This window comes from Lepidochelys kempii, chromosome 11 (genome assembly GCF_965140265.1).
Source record: "Lepidochelys kempii isolate rLepKem1 chromosome 11, rLepKem1.hap2, whole genome shotgun sequence".
NCBI classification, from domain to species: domain Eukaryota; kingdom Metazoa; phylum Chordata; order Testudines; family Cheloniidae; genus Lepidochelys; species Lepidochelys kempii.
This window is the reverse complement of record NC_133266.1, coordinates 153,521-173,181: the sequence shown is the minus strand read 5'-3', so window position 1 is coordinate 173,181 and position 19,661 is coordinate 153,521. Positions and strand designations below refer to the sequence as shown.

At 47.1% G+C, this 19,661-nt stretch overlaps 1 protein-coding gene across 1 annotated transcript in view; it reads left to right on the top strand.

Annotated features, from left to right (window-relative positions):
• LOC140895349 (unconventional myosin-X-like) overlaps window positions 1-19,661 on the top strand; it is a 275,404-nt gene that overhangs the window by 123,455 nt on the left and 132,288 nt on the right. Inside the window, exons 12-17 of the mRNA XM_073304794.1 lie at window positions 4,984-5,130; window positions 5,727-5,827; window positions 7,967-8,033; window positions 8,626-8,718; window positions 14,833-14,901; window positions 18,183-18,265. Coding sequence (XP_073160895.1) covers window positions 4,984-5,130; window positions 5,727-5,827; window positions 7,967-8,033; window positions 8,626-8,718; window positions 14,833-14,901; window positions 18,183-18,265 — 560 coding nt within the window. The remainder of the gene's footprint in view (window positions 1-4,983; window positions 5,131-5,726; window positions 5,828-7,966; window positions 8,034-8,625; window positions 8,719-14,832; window positions 14,902-18,182; window positions 18,266-19,661) is intronic.

Sequence of the window (19,661 nt, the reverse complement as noted above, 5' to 3'; positions counted from 1 at the left end):
ACCCATCCAACCCCCCTGCTCCTTGTCCCCTGACCGCCCCCTCCTGGGACCTTCTGCCCCCTGACTGCCCCCCTGGGACTCCACCCCCTATCCAACCACCCCTGTCCCCTGAGTGTCCCCCCCATCCTCTATCCACACCCCCGCCCCCTGACACTTCCCCCGGGACCCCACCCCCTGTCCAGCCCCGCCCCCCAGGTCCCTGTCCCCTGACTGCCCTCCGGGACCCCCTGCCCCTTATCCAACCCCCCCACTCCCCGCCCCCTTAGCATGCTGCTGAGAGCAGCAGGAGCTTGTAGCCCCAGTGGAGCCAGCCACGCTGCCCGGCAGGAGTGGCGGGTCAGAGCGCGGGCGGCGTGGCGCTGCGGGGGAGGGGCCGGGGGCTAGCCTCCCCGGCCGGGAGCTCAGGGGCCAGGCAGGACGGTCCCGCAGGCCGTAGTTTGCCCACCTCTGGTCTACAGACACAGTCGAGCCTTGGCAGACATTCAAGGAGTCATGCTCACTATTCCTTGAGTACAACACCCCCCGCCCCCCAGGACCACTGGTACCGAGTCCCTTGCAGGCCCTGCAACTGATCAATCCCTCTTTTTGGCCTTAATGGGGTCTGTGGGATCTTTTTGGCAGGCATCCGGGCCCTTCTCAAGAATTGTACCGCTACTCTCCCTCCTGCCAAACAGATCCATCAGTGTATGAGGAGGAGGAGGAGGTGAATCCGGATCTGCAGGTTCCACCAGGTGTCTCCTCATCATCTATGGATGAAGCACTCGCTCCTTCCTCGCCGTCTCCTCCAGATGTCCATCGGTGGTACCAGGAGCTACTGGAAAGAGGTGCCAGTGACCTCCAGATCCCACAAGAGAGAATCCAAGACTGTCAGTGCTGGCTCCTGGATATCTTGCAACTTCAGGGACCAAGCACAGTGACCCTTCTGATCAGTGAGGCCGTACTAGAACTGGTCAGAGTTGTATGGCACACTCCAGCATCCTGTTCCCCTACAGTGAAAAGAGCTTAGAGGAGATATTCTTGTTCCTGACAAGGGAGATGAATTTTTGTTTTCCCATCCTTCCCCCAATTCACTGGTATTACAGACAGTTACAGAAAGGGCTTGGTTGCACTACCAAAGGGCCACCCCGACAGATATGGGCTCTAAGAGACTGGACATCCTGGGGAGGAGGGTCTTCTTCTCTGCAGGCCTGCAATTTTGTGTTAAACTACCAAACTCAATTAGCGAAATATGATTTTTAAAAACTATTCCAGGCTTGCAAGCTTCATAGATCAACTTCCCACAGAGCACAGAGCCCAATTTCAGTCCCTTCTAGATGAGGGAAAGCTAGTGGCAAAAACAGTTCTCCAGGTCTGGCCATTGGCTTAGTCATGGAAAGTGACTCTTGGCAGTAAGCGTCAGGATTTTCTAGGGAGGTTCTGGATGATGTTCTCCCCTTTGATGATTCAAATCTCTTTAATGAAAGAATACACAAATCCCTGCATTCATTAAAGGACTCAGATCAACTCTGCATTCCCCGGGGATTTATACTTGAACCCCCAGGAGGAAACACCAGAGCCAGTCCTATAGACCAAGACCACCCCTTCCACTTGCACCTTATTACCAGCACCAAGCCGAGCCTCCACGGAAATGTTGAAGCATTCAGAGGCCTCGCTTCTCAGTCCCCTCTGCTGCTGTGGCCTCTTCTCACTTCCAACCAACAGCCAAGGGCCATTTTTGGTCAAGACCCGTGTTCCACCACTGATGCCACTCGCCTCTTCATTCATCACTTTTGGGAGCCATCTCACATGCTTTGTCCACAACTGGAGGAAGATCATTACAGGAAATTGGGTTTTAGAGATTATCCATCAGGGACACTCATAGAATTTCTCTCCTTCCCTCCTCATAAACTCTTCCCCATCCCCCTTCAGGGATCACTCTCACAAGGTGATTCTTCAGTGGGAGGCAGAATCTGTTTACATTAAGAGGCAATAGAACACATCCTGCCTCAGTATCATGGGAAGGGTATCTACACCCCATATTTCTTAATCCCCAAAAAGACAGAGGGTAGAGCCCCTTGCTGGACCCTTGGCAACTCAACATCTGTATCTGAATTCCGGATGATTACGTTTGCATCGCTACTCCCCTCCCTTCAGGAAGGGTTGTGGTTTGCAGCTCTTGACATGAAGGATGTGTATTTCCACACGGCTCTTCACCCCTCACACAGGAAGTTCCTATGTTTTATGGTAGGCCAGGAACATTTCCAGTTTTGAGTCCTCCCCTTTGGGGTAGCTACGGCACCCAGAGTATTTACAAAAGTTTCCTCTGTAATAGCAGCCCTGATGAGACACCAGGGCTAAATGGTATTCCCATACCTGAACAATTGCCTCCTGGTAGGCCGCTCACATCAGGAGGTTAAGTCGTTGACAGGGCAATAGTTCTAGGCATTTGCATAAACAGAGAAAAGTTTGTTTTATCACCCACAAGAACAGTAAACTTTATAGGGGCAATGTTGGACTTTATTTCCGTGACACTGTTCCTCCCTGCGAACAGGTTTCTTACAATCCACAACCTGGTTTCATGCATTACCCACTGACCATGAACCACAGTGCACAGGGCCCTTTCACTGCTAGGCCACATGGCCAGGTGCATTGCCGTAACACCGTTTGCCAGGTTTCATTTGTAGTACCTGTAAGCTTGGCTTCTCTTGATCTATTGACCAGATAAGGACCACATCAACTCCAAGGTGAGCAGTCCCACCAGAGTTATCACCTCTTTTCGCTTGGTGGTCAAACCCTGAAAAAATCATGGTGGGTGTTCCCTTCAGCCCTCCCATCCCCAGAACCACCATTGTGACAGATGCCTCCTGCCTGTGGAGGGATGCTCACCTGGACCCCATGAAAGGCCAGACGACACATAAACGTACTAGAAGCATGGGCGGTTCACCTTGCATGCAAGGCCTTCCTTTCAGTCCATACACCTATTCCATATATAAGTAACATCAGACAATGTCACCACTGTGGTCTATGTAAACAAACAAGGAGGACTGAGATCTCATCCTCTCTGCCTGGAAGCCATTAGACTTTGGAACTGGTGCATCAGGCTGCATCGCAGTACAGGCTGCGTACCTTCTGGTATTCACAACTCCCTTGCAGACAAACTCAGCAGAAGCTTCTTGGCAGACCATGAGTTGGAGGTCTGTGACAATGTCTTAAGTGAGATCTTTACACAGTGGGGTACACTGCAGTGCGACCTTTTTGTGCCCCAGACAGACAGAAAGCTTCCCCTATATTGCTCCAGGGGATTGCAGTTCCCAGGGTGACACTATACTCCTGACCTGGATGAACGACCTCATGTATTATCTTTCCTCCCATACCCCTGCTTCCACAGGTCATAGGGAAGGTACATCATGACAGAGTCAACATCATCCTATTAGCATCCTACTGGCCCAGACAGTTCTGGTTCACAGAACTTCTAATGATGTCTGCACTCCCTGTGCCGTCTCCTCTGATCAGGATCCACCCATTCACAGGCCTCCTAACTCAGGATGGGGGGAAAATCAGGCATCCCAACCCAGGTTCCCTCCACCTCATGGCCTGGTGTTTTGGTGGGCGTTGGATATAGAATGCTCTTGCTACCTGGCCAAATGGAGACATCTTTGGCCTAGGCACAACTCCAACATTCTTCAGCCACTGCAAGTATGCTTAAAAAAAAGAACGAGGAGTAGTTGTGACACCTTAGAGACTAACAAATTTATTTGAGCATAAGCTTTCGTGGACTAAAACCCACTTCATTGGATGCATGCAGTGGAAAATGCAGTAGGAAAATATATATATACACACATACAGAGAACATGAAAAAATGGGTGTTGCCATACTCACTATAACGAGAGTGATTAGTTAAGGTGAGCTATTATCAGCAGGAGAAAAAAAAATCCATGGTATGCCCACACCTTGAATACTGTGTGCAGTTCTGTTCCCCCATCTCAAAAAAGTTATATTAAAATTGGGAAAAGTACAGGAAAGGGCAACAAAAATGATTCGGGATATGTAATGGCTTCTGTACGAGGAGAGATTAAAGAGACTGGGATTATTCTTCTTGGAAAAGAGCTGACTAAGTGGGGATATGATAGAAGTCTATAAAATCTCCACTGGTATGGAGAAAGTAAATAAGGAAGTGTTATTTACTCCTCCTCAGAACACAAGAGCTAGGGGCCACCAAATGAAATTAATAAGCAGCAGGTTTAAAACAAATATAAGGAAATATTTCTTCACATAAGGCACAATCAACCTGTGGAACCTGTTGTCAGGGGATGCTGTGAAGGCCAAAAGTATAACTGTATTAAAAAAAGAATTAGGTACGTTCATGGAGGCTAAGTCCATCAGTGGCTATTAGCCAAGATGGTCAGGAACGCAACCCCATGCTCTGGGTGTCCCTAGCCTCTGACAGCCAGAAGTTGGGACTGGATGACAGGGATGGATCACTTGATAGTTGCCCGGTTCTGTTGATTCCCTCTGGAAGCATCTGGCACCAGCTCCTGTTGGAAGACAGGATACTGGGCTAAATGGAACATTGATCTGACCCAGTATGGCCATTCTCACGTTTTTATGTTCTTAAGATGTCAGTGTTCTTTGTATCTGTGTGTCTTCTCTGTAACTCTAAATTCTTGACTCAAAGGTCGAGTCTCCCCAAAGTGACTTCAAGGTCTCTTGCCATGCCCTCAGCACTTGCGTCCCAGGTGTCAATGGTCTTCCACTTGCTTCAGACTTTTGACTGTGCTGTGGCTAGGACAATGGTAGCATTGTGCAAAAGCTGCTTACTAAACATTATACAACGTATATTCCATGGGGCAGCCAGCCATACATATGGCTCTGTCCAGCTGGCAGTGTGATAACTCTGTAGGATGGGATAAGTCGTTAGTGTCGTAAAGTAGTGACAGTGGTAATATCCATGTGCTCCTTCTGCTCACCTATCATGACAGCTTTTTCCTCCTTACATGCTCACAGGCAGTTGACTCTAGGGACTCTCTCTCAATGGCACTGTATTCCCAGTGCTTCTCATGGCTCATTGGCAAGATTAATATGAAGATCAAAGGGAAGGAAAACTTTAAGTCTGTGGGCATCCTGGATATCTTTGGCTTCGAGAACTTTCAGGTCAGTACTTTATCTTTCTGGGGGCCAGGTTTTTTCTGAAGATTCACTGGATGTATGAGGGAAATTTGCTAGGCTGATACCTGGTGTGGATCAATACAACACATATTGGGAAACGTCTTTCCAACACAGCTCGCCTGTGAGAGAGAGCAAGAAACACTTGGCTGCCCTTTTGCAGTGCATGTCCTCCTGTGGGCTGTGATAGATGGTTAGTTCCCCTTTGTGGGTGGGTTGTGATAGACATTAGTTGTACCTTGAGATATGTGTGCACAGTAGATGTCTGGTTTCTAAAACATTCACATTCTTGCTTGTGTTCTTGTAACAGGCGAGGGATGCCTATTAATTAGCTGCTCTGTGACAGAATGAATAACCAATAGGAAAGAAAAGAGAGAGTGAGTTGATACCAGACTCTTCTATTTTCCTCTGCTTTATCCAAAGGCTAGTAAATTCTGGCCTTGGAGTTCATATAGACACCGTTCATTAAATGCTGGTCTTCTGTATGCAGTTTCCCTTCCACGTTGTCCTCACAGGAAGACTTTTTTATAGACCTGCCACCTGAATTTTAATTTTTGTCATCTTTGTTTTTTCCTCTCTTGTAGATTAATAGTTTTGAACAGTTTAACATTAACTATGCCAATGAGAAACTCCAGGAATACTTCAACAAACACATCTTCTCCCTGGAGCAGCTAGAGTACAACAGGTAATGAAGGGAAGGGAGCAGTGCCTCTGTTCAAATTTCAGGATGCAAAACTGAGAACTGTCCAGTGCACTGTTTTGTTAGAGTGGGACTTCTGTCTTCAAGCAAGAAGTGCTCTCGAGTGTCTCATTATTATTTTTTATTACTGTAGTGCCTAGGAGCAGGATCCCATTGTGCTAGGCACTGTACAAAGATGGTTTCTGCCCCAGATTGCTTACAGTAACCCCCAGCTGTAACTCCGTATCTCACATAAGATCTTTCTGAGGCTACAATCTCAACGTTGAATTGGTTCAAATATCAAGTTTTGCCTGGTTTCCACCCTAAACAATAAACCCTTTCCTGGCACCTGAAACTTAGCCCAGTCTTGCTGGAAGGAGGTGAACTAAAGCAAACCAGGCCCAAGTTTAAGATTTGTAAATTTTTACTTGTTTTCAAATGTTATAATGAAAGTTTTTCAGCACCCTGCCCATCTCTAACTTCCTTCTGTTTCATCCGTACTCTCTCAGCTAGTCATTCACAGAGCCAGACTTAGCTCCTTTCTGTCACATGATGAAGGTGTTTCCAAGACGTGTGGCCTTTTGTTTCTAAATCCATTGTGGTAGCAAAAAGAAACAAAAATCTGAAAACTCCAAATCCTCTTCTTTTCCTCCAATCAGTAATGGTGGTGTAACCAGATACCTTGGCTCTATTGTACTCAGCAAGGTTAGAAGGGAACACTGTGAACATCTGGCTTGACCTCCTGTGTAACACAGGCCATAGAACTTCCCTGAAACAATTCCTGTTTGAACACACGCATATCTTAGAATAACATCCAGTCTTTATTTAAAAATAGTCAGTGACAGAGAGTCCAGCACCATAACCCATCACTGGGTGGTTCTAATGATTAATTACTCTCACTCTTAAAAATGTATGCCTCATTTCCAAATGGGGCTTTGGTCTGAAAAGGGAAAGTTCCTGAATCTGTAAGTTGAATAGGTCTCTGAGGGCTTTCTTTTTTCTAGTGACTCTTCTTCAGTGGAAGTGGTTGTGGTTTTGTCTTTGAGTTTGAAGGGTCCAACAGAAAGCCCTAGCCAGGTTATTCACTGAGTTTACAGTTGAGAGTTGGGCACTCTAGATAGCTATCTACCATTAAGATATTGTATTGATGCCCATCACCATAATATCTGAGCCTCTTGAGAGAGGGCAGCCAGAGAAATATTCCCCTCTAGCTCCAAGACAGAATCATTTATTTTTCTGAATGAGGCAATTGAATAGGGTCATTGAGACTGAATGTGAGCAGCTCTGTAAAGGAGAGCCACTGAACAGATAATTCTTTAAGTTCCGAAGATTGCCAAAATACAAGGCTATTTATACACCCGCTCCCGCAGCTGATTTCATCACTGCAGGAAGCACATGTTAAAAACATCGTCCTTCCTATGAAGGGAGATTTTTCCTAAAGATCAGATTGGAAGTGTCCAAACTCTGTGGCTGGATTTTAGAAAGGACTCAATAATGTTATGACTAATATTGTTTTTTGATATGCTAAAGACAGGCTTTTTTGCTTCAGGATATCAGCTAATCTCCTCAGTAGTCAGGAAATAGCTTCTGTGTATCACATTGCACAGTTGGCCAAGCGTATTATGGCACCAGAGGCAGGATATTACACTTGACCGATCAGTGTTTTGATCTGGTACAGCAAATTCTACATTTCCTTCAGTTCTGGAATAGAAGCTACTCTCTGAAGAAATCCCAGAGCCTCAGTTAAATCCTTCCAAATCTGTGAGGCCGCTGCCAAGGCCATTATTGGATAATGCAAGGCTCTTAAAAAACATGGATTCATTGAATTATTTTTTTTTCACATCCCAGTGAAGAAAATATCAGTTTTTTTTGTTCCTTTGCGGTAGGCATGTCTATCTTGGAAATTTCCAGATATTTTGCTTCCAGTTGTTCCTCCACCTCCTACTCCCCCCTGGAAGTCATGTCTTCCACTTCCTACTTTCTTCTCCAGGGAGCCTGGGGATGGTGGTGGTGTGGTCGATCCCTTGAATCCCCCTTGGGTCCTCGCAATGTAGCTCTGAGCTGCCTCTAATATTCCTTCACCCCACCCCAGGGACTGGGAGATTACTCCTTATATCACTGGTTTTTTTTCTTCTTGTTTGGCAGGGAGGGAATAAGCTGGGAAGCCATTGACTGGATGGACAATGCAGAGTGCTTAGATCTCATTGAGAAGGTGGGCAGTTCTTTATAGAATTCATCTAGTTCCAAGAATCCTGGCAGGCTTGACCTGGCATGACACTTAACAATTTTTCCTTCCCCACACTTAGGCATTTGTTTTTATTGTACTTTGCCAATGCATGGCCTAAGCTGCAGGGCTGGCTCCCACATTCTGTTCTGTGGTTGGCTATCACATGGTCTCTGGGATTCTGCTGGTGTTTCCACATGTTAAAGCATGGGTAGATCAGCAAGATCTTTTTCACATCTTGTTCTCCCAAGAGCATGGGCCTCTTCATCCCCTAAAAAGCCCCTCTGTAAGAATGCAAATCCTCTGCTCATTGTTTGGGATCGACTTAGGTAGGGCTTTAACCTTCAAAATATGGATTTTATAAAGAAATTTCATTTCCACATACTTGGCGACGAGCCAGCATTCTACTTGTTGAGTCTGTAGATTGGCCACCAGGCACCCTTTACACTCAAGCTTTCTAGGGTGTAACTCGAAGGGTGTCATTCAGCATGACAGTCTCAAACCTTTATTTCTCTAGCCTGAATCCTGTGCAGTTTGTAGTTTTACTGGTTGGTAAAGGCTGTCTCTCATTTGGCTGTAGAAACTAGGTTTGCTGGCACTGGTCAATGAGGAGAGTCGATTTCCCAAGGGCACAGACAGCACCCTCTTGGAAAAACTGCACAACCAGCATGCGGTAAGTAAGCAAACCATCCCCTAGGCCAGGGGTGGGCAAACTTTTTGGCGCAAGGGCCACATCTCGGTATGGAAATTGAATGGCAGGCCATGAATGCTCACAAAATTGGGGGGAGATCAGGGCTGGGGTAGGGGGCTGGGGTGCATCAGAGGTGCAGGCTCCAGGCAGTGCTTACCTCAAGCAGCTCCTGGAAGCAGTGGCATGTCCCTTCTCCGGCTCCTATGTGGAGGCGTGGCCAGATGGCTCTGTGCGCCGCCCCATCTGCAGGTGCCGCCCCTGCAGCTCCCATTGGCCACAGTTCCATTGTTTGGGGTTTGACTCCTAGTGCCCCTGATGTGACTGCACAGTGTGTTGGGTTTGCTCCCGTGTTTCGATGCCTCACTCAGGGCATGTCTATACTTATGCTAAATCAACACTGCTGCGATCGATGCAGTGATGTCGAAGTCGATGGCAGAGTGCTCTCCTGTTGATGTCTTACTCCAGCTTTCTGAGAAGTGTAAGGTAAGTTGGTGGGAGAGCGTCTCCCATCGACACAGCAGAGCGTAGACATGTAACTGAAGTAGTGTAACTTAGGTCGACTTGCAGCTGTAGTGTAGACCAGCCCTCAATGGCGGTGGCTCTGTAGTGTTGAGCTGTCTCTCTCCATCTTCCCGGGTCAGGCACAGATCTGTCTCATTGTTTTTGATGGAAAGTCTTTGATCATTCCTGGTAGTTTGGGGAAACCTCCTTCCTGCCTTTTGTCATAGAATGCTGGAGCAGTCAGTCCTAGGATCATAGGTACGATTTAGTCACAGGTATTTTTAATAAAGGTCAGGTCTGCGATCTGTCCATGACTTTTATTATAAATACCCCTGACTAAATCTTAGGTGCTCTGGGGGACACCAGAGTGTTGCTGCTGCTCTGGGTGGGGGCCTCCGGTGCGGCACCGCTGCTGCTCCAGGGGTTGGTGGGGGCACAGCCCAGGGCCCCTCTACTGCTCCTCTGCTCTGCTCTCCACCCAAGCAGCGGCCAGTGCAGCTGGCCCCGGGGGCGCCCGAGAAGGAGCCAGTGCCGCTGGCCCTGTGGATGCCCCAGTTGCTCAGATTGCCCTGGGGTCAGACACACCGGCCGCTGCAGAAGTCACGGAGTTCCCAGAAAGTCATGGAATCCGTGACCTGGTGAAAGACTCCCAGCCTTAATCATAGGAATTGCCCTACCAGATTAGTACATCTAGTCCTGTATCCTGTCTCTGACAGTGACCAGCACCAACTGCTTCAGAGGAAGAGGGAGAAACGCCCTAGTAGGCAGTTACAGAATAATTTTCTACTTGGGTAGCGAACATAAGAATGGCCATAGTGGGTCAGACCAAAGGTCCATCCAGCCCAGTATTCTGTCTACTGACAGTGGCCAATGCCAGGTGCCCCAGAGGGAGTGTAACAGGTAATGATCTAGTGATCTCTCTCCTGCTATCCATCTCCACCCTCTGACAAACAGAGGCGAGGGACACCATTCCTTACCCATCCTGTCTAATAGCCATGAATGGACTTAACCTCCACGAATTTATCCAGTTCTCTTTTAACCCCTGTTATAGTCCTAGCCTTCACAACCTCCTCAGGCAAGGAGTTCCACAGGTTGACTGTGTGCTGAGTGAAGAAGAACTTCCTTTTATTTGTTTTAAACCTGCTACCCATTAATTTCATTTGGTGGCCCCTAGTTCTACCTACCTCCCACCTGCTGCTGCTTGCCCCCCTCCCAAACATCCACCCCCCCAACACACACCTTAACCATGTCTATTCGTGATCTGAAGCAGGAGGGTTTATTTCCTCTTTTTTTATTATTTGAATTAAATCTTGTCTAATAGAACTGTTAATTTTTTCATTATTCACATAAACACCCAATCCTTTTAACAGTACTGTGTTCCTTGCCTCCCTTGTATCAAATGACTGAGGTAATTACATAGGGTAATTGTGCACTCTGTATAAAAATATTTCCTTGTATCAGTCTTAAATTTGCTGCCTTTCAATTTCATCGAATGTCCCTTTGTTTTTATATTGACAGATGGGGTAAACAGAAATGCCTAATTTACCTTCTTTATCCTGTTCATTATTTTGTAGCTTCATTTTATTGTATACTTGTAGCTTGTCCCCCCACCCTAATCCCTTATTCATCTCTTCTCTGAACTGTCTGGGTCTCTTCAGTTTCTCTTCATATGGAAAATTTCTCAGGCTTCTGTTGCCCATCTCTGAACCCCTCTTTGTCTGTATATCCTTTCTGAGATAAGTGACCAGAATCAAATATTGTATCACTGGTAAGAAGGACCATTGATTTATAAAATTACATTGCAATATTTTCAGTAGTATTTTCCATTTCTTGCCTTTATGCTTCCAAATATTTTGTTTGCTTTTTTATTTGCAACTGCTGTGCATTGAACAAAGTTTTCACTGAGCTGCCCACAATGCCACCTATGTCTGTGTTTTCGTGAGGGACTGTAGTTAATGTAGAGTCCAGTGAGGTGTATGAGAGACTGGGGGATTTGAGTGAAGATAAAGAAAGGAGGGATTTATAGGTGAGGAGGAGGAGAGGTCCATGTACAAGCTAAAGTCTGGCACCCAGGGAAGCCAGGAGGAGCACAAAAAGGGGCCTAGCCATAGCTGCTGGGGATCCTGTGGCCCTCATGGGGCAGAAGGGGAAAAGTTGAGAGAGTTTGGATTCATGAAAGAATGGAGCTGCTTCTTTGAATATGTTTCCTTACGGGTGGTCCACCACAGGAGATGCACACTTGTGTACTCTTGACCAGAGATTTGAATCAGCAGTGTCCATTTGTCCACACCTGCACACTACACAACCTGTGCTCCAGAGTGACGGTATATGGGGACGAGCAGACCTGCTGCAGCTCCAGTTCCTTCTCAACTGCCTACATCTTGAGACGGAGAAATTGGCATGTCTGCTGTTTCCTAGAAGCTATTACCCATTATTTTATTTACTTTACTCAGTTTTTGTTTTTGTTTTGTATTAATATTTGCTTTTTCCTTCTTTAATTTTGCACAAATATGTGCTTTAACTGCCACCCTCCTCAGTTCCCTGGCCTTCCTTGTTGGCTTAACTTCTGGGGTATCATAGAATATCAGGGTTGGAAGGGACCTCAGGAGGTCATCTAGTCCAATTCCCTGCTCCAAGCAGGACCAATCCCCAACTAAATCATCACAGCTAGGACTTTGACAAGCCTTACCTTAAAAACCTCTAAGGAAGGAGATTCCACCACCTCCCGAGGTAACCCATTCCAGTGCTTCACCACCCTCCGAGTGAAAAGGTTTTTCCTAATATCCAACCTAAATCTCCCCCACTGCAACTTGAGACCATTGCTCCTTGTTCTGTCATCCGGTACCACTGAGAACAGTCTAGATCTATCCTCTTTGGAACCCCCTTTCAGGTGGAACAGAAAATATGGCTTTTTGTATTGGTTGGGGTTGCAATGAGATCCACTGAAGAGCTGCAAAATAACATAGGTGTTCAGGTTCCTGAGGCCTAGAATTGACCTCCAGACACCATTTCTTTTGGGAACCAGGAAATATTTGGAATAAAATCCTCTTCCCACAATTTCTGGGGGAACTGGCTCTATCGTCCCCAGATGGAAGGAGGGGATTGAACCTCCAGGTTTAGGAGGTCCATGTGAGGAGAATCCCTGAAGAGGGGGTGGAGGGAGTGGGTGAAAGCATGGCCATGATTAGGGGGCTGGAGCACATGACTTACGAGGAGAGGTTGAGGGGACTGGGATTGTTTAGTTTGCAGAAGAGAAGATGAGGGGGGATTTGATGGCTGCTTTCAACTACCTGATCCACTGTGGGGAGATCCCATGCTTCGCAGATGATGTGGCAGATTAGGTTGCTGAGCTCCCACTTGTGGTACTGATGGAAGTTTCTGCTTATTGCATCTCCCATCGTGTTCTGGAGACCTGGCAGATAAACTGCAGAAATCTCTGTGCGGTAGGCAAAATACCAGTTCCAGTGATTCTATGTATAAGGACTGAGATCTTGCTCCCCCTTACCGATTTACATAGTGCATCACTGTCCTGTTGTCTTATTGTTACTCTGACACAAGAACCCTGAATGTTGTAGAAAAAGTGCTGACACGCAGAAAAAACTGCCCTAGTTCTAAGACACTGATGTGAAGCAATGTATCCTGTGGGACCTTTTGCTCTGTGCTCCCCAGCCTAGGAGAAAGGCATCCAGTATGATGATTCTTGTGGGCAGTGGGCATGAAAATGGAGAGGTACAGAAACTCATTTGCCAAGGTTGTGCCTGTTCGGCATGTACACACTCAACTGAGGATGCAGCTGCATATCTTTGGAAGATACCCTGCTATTCCCTACCCCACACTCTTCTACGCCTGCTCTCTGACACCACTAATCCTCCAGGTCATGCTATGTTCCCATCCTTAATTTCTACCAAAGGTCTCACTGGACTTTCATCTCAATCAGGATATCCATCTGCCTGTATTCTTTCCCAAACTTTATTCCTCAAGAGGAGAAGCTAGCCGCCACACTTTATATGTTAGAAAGGCATTCACCTTCTATCTGGACAGAGCAAGAATCTTTAGAATTTCCCCTAGGCTGTTTGTATCGTTCTCTAAAAGAATGAAAGGACAATCAATTTCCACACAGAGATTGTCAGAGTGGGTTTCAGTTTGTGTCATAGCCTCCTACGAGGCTAATGGGGTACAACTTGTCCCTCTCCAGGGTGACAGCCCACTCCATCAGTGCTCAGTCCACTTCTGTAGCCCTTTCCTTCATTGTAGAAATTTGCAGGGTCACAACCTGGTCCTCAGCTGACAAGTTCTTAAAAGATTGTGCTATCCTATCCATGTCCAAGATGGACACAATATTGATGATGCTGTCTTCCAAACCATCTTGATCTGCCTCCTCAGCACCGCCTCCTCGTTGAGTCACTGCTTGAGAGTCACCTATTGTGGAACACCCATAGGGACATATACTTGACCTCTTCGTAACTTGAGTTCTTTGAGAAGTTTTTGTCCCTATGTGTGCTCCGCCTCCTGCCCTCCTTCCTCTCTGCTGCAGAGTCTTTTGGCTCAGTAGTTGAGAAGAAACTGGACCAACAGCAGATCTGCTCCTCCCTATATACCCTCATTCTGGAGCACAAGGTTGTGTAGGGTGCAGGCACAGATCTGCGGGCACAGCTGATTCAAATATCCAGTTGAGAATGCATGGGTCCACTCATGTCCTGTGGTGGAGCACCCATGGGGAACAAAACATCTCAAAGAACTCAAGTTACCAAAAAGTAGATAACCTTTTGGAGAGATTAGGATGAGAAAGAAGCAAGAGACTTAGGAAGACAGTGGGGAATGTGTTGTGGGACGATGAAAAACGTGGGCTTCGCAGGAGAGCGGAGAGGTGAATGTTGACAAAAGACTTTGGATATTATTCTGAGAGGGAATGAGGGAAGTCCAGGAAAGGAAGTGGATTGGGAGGGAAGGAGAGAGACATTAATAAACAGGGACAAAACAAAAGTGAAAGGGGAGGCAAAAGGAATCAAGAAAAGATTCTTGACATGGAGGCAAGAGGGTGGTAGAGAAATCTGGGTGTACTAAAATCAATAGGAAACAGCAAGGGCAAACAGGCTGAACAACATGGACTAGAAGATACCCAGTGAAAGAAAGAAAAGGCAGATGTAAAGAAGAACATAAAACAAAGGGAGACAGGAGAAGTATAATTAATTCTTCTAAAAAGGTGCAGAACTGCTATGCTAAACAAACTCCCTTGTTTTTATATCCTGCGCCGAAAGTTTTGGTCAATGCCAAATCTGTGTAAGTATTAGTATCATGCCAGCCATGTCCTAGCCTTATATGTAACATATGCAGGTTTTGGGTCCAATTCTGCAATCCTCTGTTCATAGAGCCTGGGAAGATTGGGCCTTTTTATGGTATTGGAATATATATTTGCAAGGTAGATGTAGGTTACTGTGCAGCCTCTGGGGTCAGGCTATGGGGCAATCAAGGTCCCCACCCACCCCAGTTTAGGCGCCAAAACTGTTCCTTGGATCATAGCGGAGACAGAGCTGTTGCATGAGCCTGTTTGTTCTTATGGCAGATAACCAGAAACCTTTTTCTTCTTTATTTCAGAGTAACCATTACTATGTGAAGCCACGGGTGACAGATCACCAGTTTGGGATCAGGCATTATGCTGGAGAGGTAGGTGTGCATGCTGTATTTTGAAACATGCCCAAGAGGAAGGAGACAGCAGGTAGAAGGATCTAAGCCACTGGTATCAAGTGGATGATAAGTGACTGAGATCTTCTGAAAATTTGGTCCATAGTTACAAATGTTCTATACATGCTTCAAATCCCATTTTCTGTACGGCATGACTTGATGAAATCCGAACACTCAGGACCATATTTTCACAGTCTATCCCAGTCACTGTGGTGCTACAGCTATTTGAAAAATAAATTTACCAGAATATTTTAAAATGGGGAAAGTATCTTTGTGCCCTAGTGCAGGGGGTCTCAACCTTTTTCTTTCTGAGGGCCCCCTCTCTCACCAACATGCTATAAAAACCCCACGGCCCCCCTGTGTCACAACAGCTGCTTTTCTGCATCTAAAAACCAGGGCTGGCATTAGGGGGTACCACGCAGGGCAATTGTCCATGGCCCCACGCCACAGGGCCCCCCACAAAGCTACATTGCTCAGGCTTCGGCTTCCTCCCCAGGTGGCGGGGCTCAGGGCCCCGGGCTTCAGCCCCATGCAGTGGGGCTTTGGCTTTCTGCCCTGGGCCCCAGCGAGTCTAATGCCAGCCTTGCTTGGCGGACTCCTTGAAACCTGCTCACGGCCCCCCCGGAGGCCCCGGAGCCCTGGTTGACAACCACTGTCCTAGTACCTTGCTACTTATTTCTTCAGTGATTAAGTCTTCCTCTGTCACTCTGCCACTGTACATTACACAGGCCTCTACTTCTGCCTTCTGAATTAGTTGGCCTTTGTTGTTTGATGCTGAGTTGAGTGCTGTGTGTGGTGATGTGACAGCAGAACTATCCTCTGTCTTCCTAAGACATTTCTTTCTCTTACAACTGCAGCCTTCTTGGCAGGCCCCTGGAGAGATGTGGGTAAGAGTGCCCTCCCCCAGTGGTCCGGCAATGCTAGGGGACCCTTTTTGTGGCCATAACAATGAGGCCTCATTAATTCGTTTGTAAGTTAAAGTGCACTGCGATCTGATATGTGAGGGATCATAGAATCATAGAATATTAGGGTTGGAAGGGACCCCTGAAGGTCATCTAGTCCAACCCCCTGCTCGAAGCAGGACCAATTCCCAGTTAAATCATCCCAGCCAGGGCTTTGTCAAGCCTGACCTTAAAAACCTCTAAGGAAGGAGATTCTACCACCTCCCTAGGTAACGCATTCCAGTGTTTCACAACCCTCTTAGTGAAAAAGTTTTTCCTAATATCCAATCTAAACCTCCCCCACTGCAACTTGAGACCATTACTCCTCGTTCTGTCATCTGCTACCATTGAGAACAGTCTAGAACCATCCTCTTTGGAACCCCCTTTCAGGTAGTTGAAAGCAGCTATCAAATCCCCCTTCATTCTTCTCTTCTGCAGACTAAACAATCCCAGCTCCCTCAGCCTCTCCTCATAAGTCATGTGTTCTAGACCCCTAATCATTTTTGTTGCCCTTCGCTGGACTCTCTCCAATTTATCCACATCCTTCTTGTAGTGTGGGGCCCAAAACTGGACACAGTACTCCAGATGAGGCCTCACCAATGTCGAATAGAGGGGAACGATCACGTTCCTCGATCTGCTCGCTATACCCCTACTTATACATCCCAAAATGCCATTGGCCTTCTTGGCAACAAGGGCACACTGCTGACTCATATCCAGCTTCTCGTCCACTGTCACCCCTAGGTCCTTTTCTGCAGAACTGCTGCCTAGCCATTCGGTCCCTAGTCTGTAGCGGTGCATTGGATTCTTCCGTCCTAAGTGCAGGACCCTGCACTTATCCTTATTGAACCTCATCAGATTTCTTTTGGCCCAATCCTCCAATTTGTCTAGGTCCTTCTGTATCCTATCCCTCCCCTCCAGCGTATCTACCACTCCTCCCAGTTTAGTATCATCCGCAAATTTGCTGAGAGTGCAATCCACACCATCCTCCAGATCATTTATGAAGATATTGAACAAAACCGGCCCCAGGACCGACCCTTGGGGCACTCCACTTGATACCGGCTGCCAACTAGACATGGAGCCATTGATCACTACCCGTTGAGCCCGACAATCTAGCCAGCTTTCTACCCACCTTATAGTGCATTCATCCAGCCCATACTTCCTTAACTTGCTGACAAGAATACTGTGGGAGACCGTGTCAAAAGCTTTGCTAAAGTCAAGAAACAATACATCCACTGCTTTCCCTTCATCCACAGAACCAGTAATCTCATCATAAAAGGCAATTAGATTAGTCAGGCATGACCTTCCCTTGGTGAATCCATGCTGGCTGTTCCTGATCACTTTCCTCTCATGCAAGTGCTTCAGGATTGATTCTTTGAGGACCTGCTCCATGATTTTTCCAGGGACTGAGGTGAGGCTGACTGGCCTGTAGTTCTCTGGATCCTCCTTCTTCCCTTTTTTAAAGATTGGCACTACATTAGCCTTTTTCCAGTCATCCGGGACTTCCCCCGTTCGCCACAAGTTTTCAAAGATAATGGCCAATGGCTCTGCAATCACAGCCGCCAATTCCTTGCATGGGATCTGTCTGCTCTGCCTTGGTGTGTACAGGTGCTCTGTGCGTGTGTGTTCGTTCCCATATGGGAAGGATATTACCTTCCCTCTCTGCGTGTGTGGAAGGGATTCAGTGCCCTATGCGTAGGCTGCTGTATGTGAGGGGGGCAGAAGGGGTTGGCCACTGTGTGTGTGTGTGTGGTGTGATTGGCAGCTGTGTGTGTATTGTGAGGAGTCGGGGTCAGCAGTCCTCGATCTGTGTGCGTGAATGGAGAAAGATAAGAGTATGCTCTGTTGACAAAACCATCGGTGTAGACACAGCTCTCTCAGCAAAGGCGTGCTTCCAGTGACATAGCTCAGGTTGGCCAGGGAGGAGATGTTCTACGCTGGCAGGTAGACTCCTTCTGTCAGCGTATGCCGCGTCTACACTAGGGGTCTATGCCAGCATAGCTATGTCAGCCTAGGCTCTGTAGTGTAGACATTCTACGTTTTGAAGGTTTTCTTTGGAACTTTGAGTGCTAGAAACAACTTTTTTGTACATGAAAGCCTGGATTGCGACCTCATGGAGAGACTCCAGGAGCCAGGGCTCTAAGCACATGCCTGCAGTGCATGGGCATGTCGGAGTTTCCTGCTCTGTTGTCCTGTCATTGGCACACAGTGGGGCTGCGTGCAGGGTGGCCCTGTATGCTGGCATGTGTGGGGGAGGGGGTGTCACTGTGGCTTGAATTGCTTGCATTGTTATGTACTAGTCAGTGTGTATTGTCTGTGTCACAGGTATTGTATGATGTGAGAGGGTTTCTGGAGAAGAACAGAGACACCTTTCGGGATGACATTTTAAATATGCTGAAGGATAGCAGGTAAGCAGCCCTTAATGCTCAGCAGGGGAGAAGGGAGGCTGGGATGAAGAGGACTCTGTGGGACTAAATTGAGCAGCATTCACATGGTAGCAGGGTCATGGAGAGGAAGAGTTACTTTATATGATTGACCAAGTTCCTATCTCTCTGTATATTGGCAGCAGGAGTGGGGGCTGGAGAAGAAGTCAGTTTTACTGCAAAGAAATTGATACAAAGAAACATATATTGAGTATCAGCATTGCCTTTGTTATGGGATGGACTTTGCTTGTTTTCTTCCATGAAGATTTTCTGTGCCAGAAAGGTGACACTTTGGAACTCCCAAGGGATCCTTTGACTCAGGGAACTGCAGTACTTAACAGGCATAGCCATGCATGTACATACCATCCTCACCCTCACGCTGCGGAGAGTGGGGAGGAAGAAGGGGCACCAAAGGAGATGCTGAACGAGTAGCCTGAGAGGGGGAGGAGAAGCCGACAGGACAATTTTACAGGTGCTGTAGTGGCGAAATCTATGCAACATTGATTTGCTGTTTGCATCTGGGGCTTTCAGATTCTTTATGCCACATTTGCTGCTCCAGTGGACAGCACAGCCCCCAGCATAAGTTAGAGCAGTCTCAAGGTCTGCTCTAGCTTATGGCAGCTTCCCTACTGATGCTCTGCACCCTACAATACCAAAAATGCAAACTGCTGTGGCCTCCAAAATCATGGAGCAGGTCCTTAAGGAATCAATTCTGAAGCACTTAGAGGAGAGGAAAGTGATCAGGAACCAGTCAGAATGGATTGACTAGTCTGCCTGACGGTCATGCCTGACTAGTCTAATTGCCTTCTATGATGAGATAACTGGCTCTGTGGATGAGGGGAAAGCAGTGGATGTGTTTATTCCGTGACTTTAGCAAAGCTTTTGATACTGTCTCCCACAGTATTCTTGCCAGCAAGTTAAAGAAGTATGGGCTGGATGAATGGACTATAAGGTGGATAGAAAGCTGGCTAGATCGTCGGGCTCAGCAGGAAGTGATCAATGGCTCCATGTCTAGTTGGCAGCCGGTATCAAGCAGAGTGCCACAAGGGTCAGACCTGGGGCCGGTTTTGTGCAATATCTTCATTAATGATCTGAAGGAGGGCATGTACTGCACCCTCAGCAAGTTTGCAGATGACACTAAACTAGGAGGAGAGGTAGGTAGGCTACAGAGGGATCTAGACAAATTAGAGGATTGGGCCAAAAGAAATCTGACAAGGTTCAACAAGGACAAGTACAGAGTCCTGCACTTAGGATGGAAGAATCCCATGCACCGCTACAGACTAGGGACCGAGTGGCTCAGCAGCAGTTCTGCAGAAAAGGACCTAGGGGTGACAGTGGATGAGAAGCTGTATATGAGTCAACAATGTGCCCTTGTTGCCAA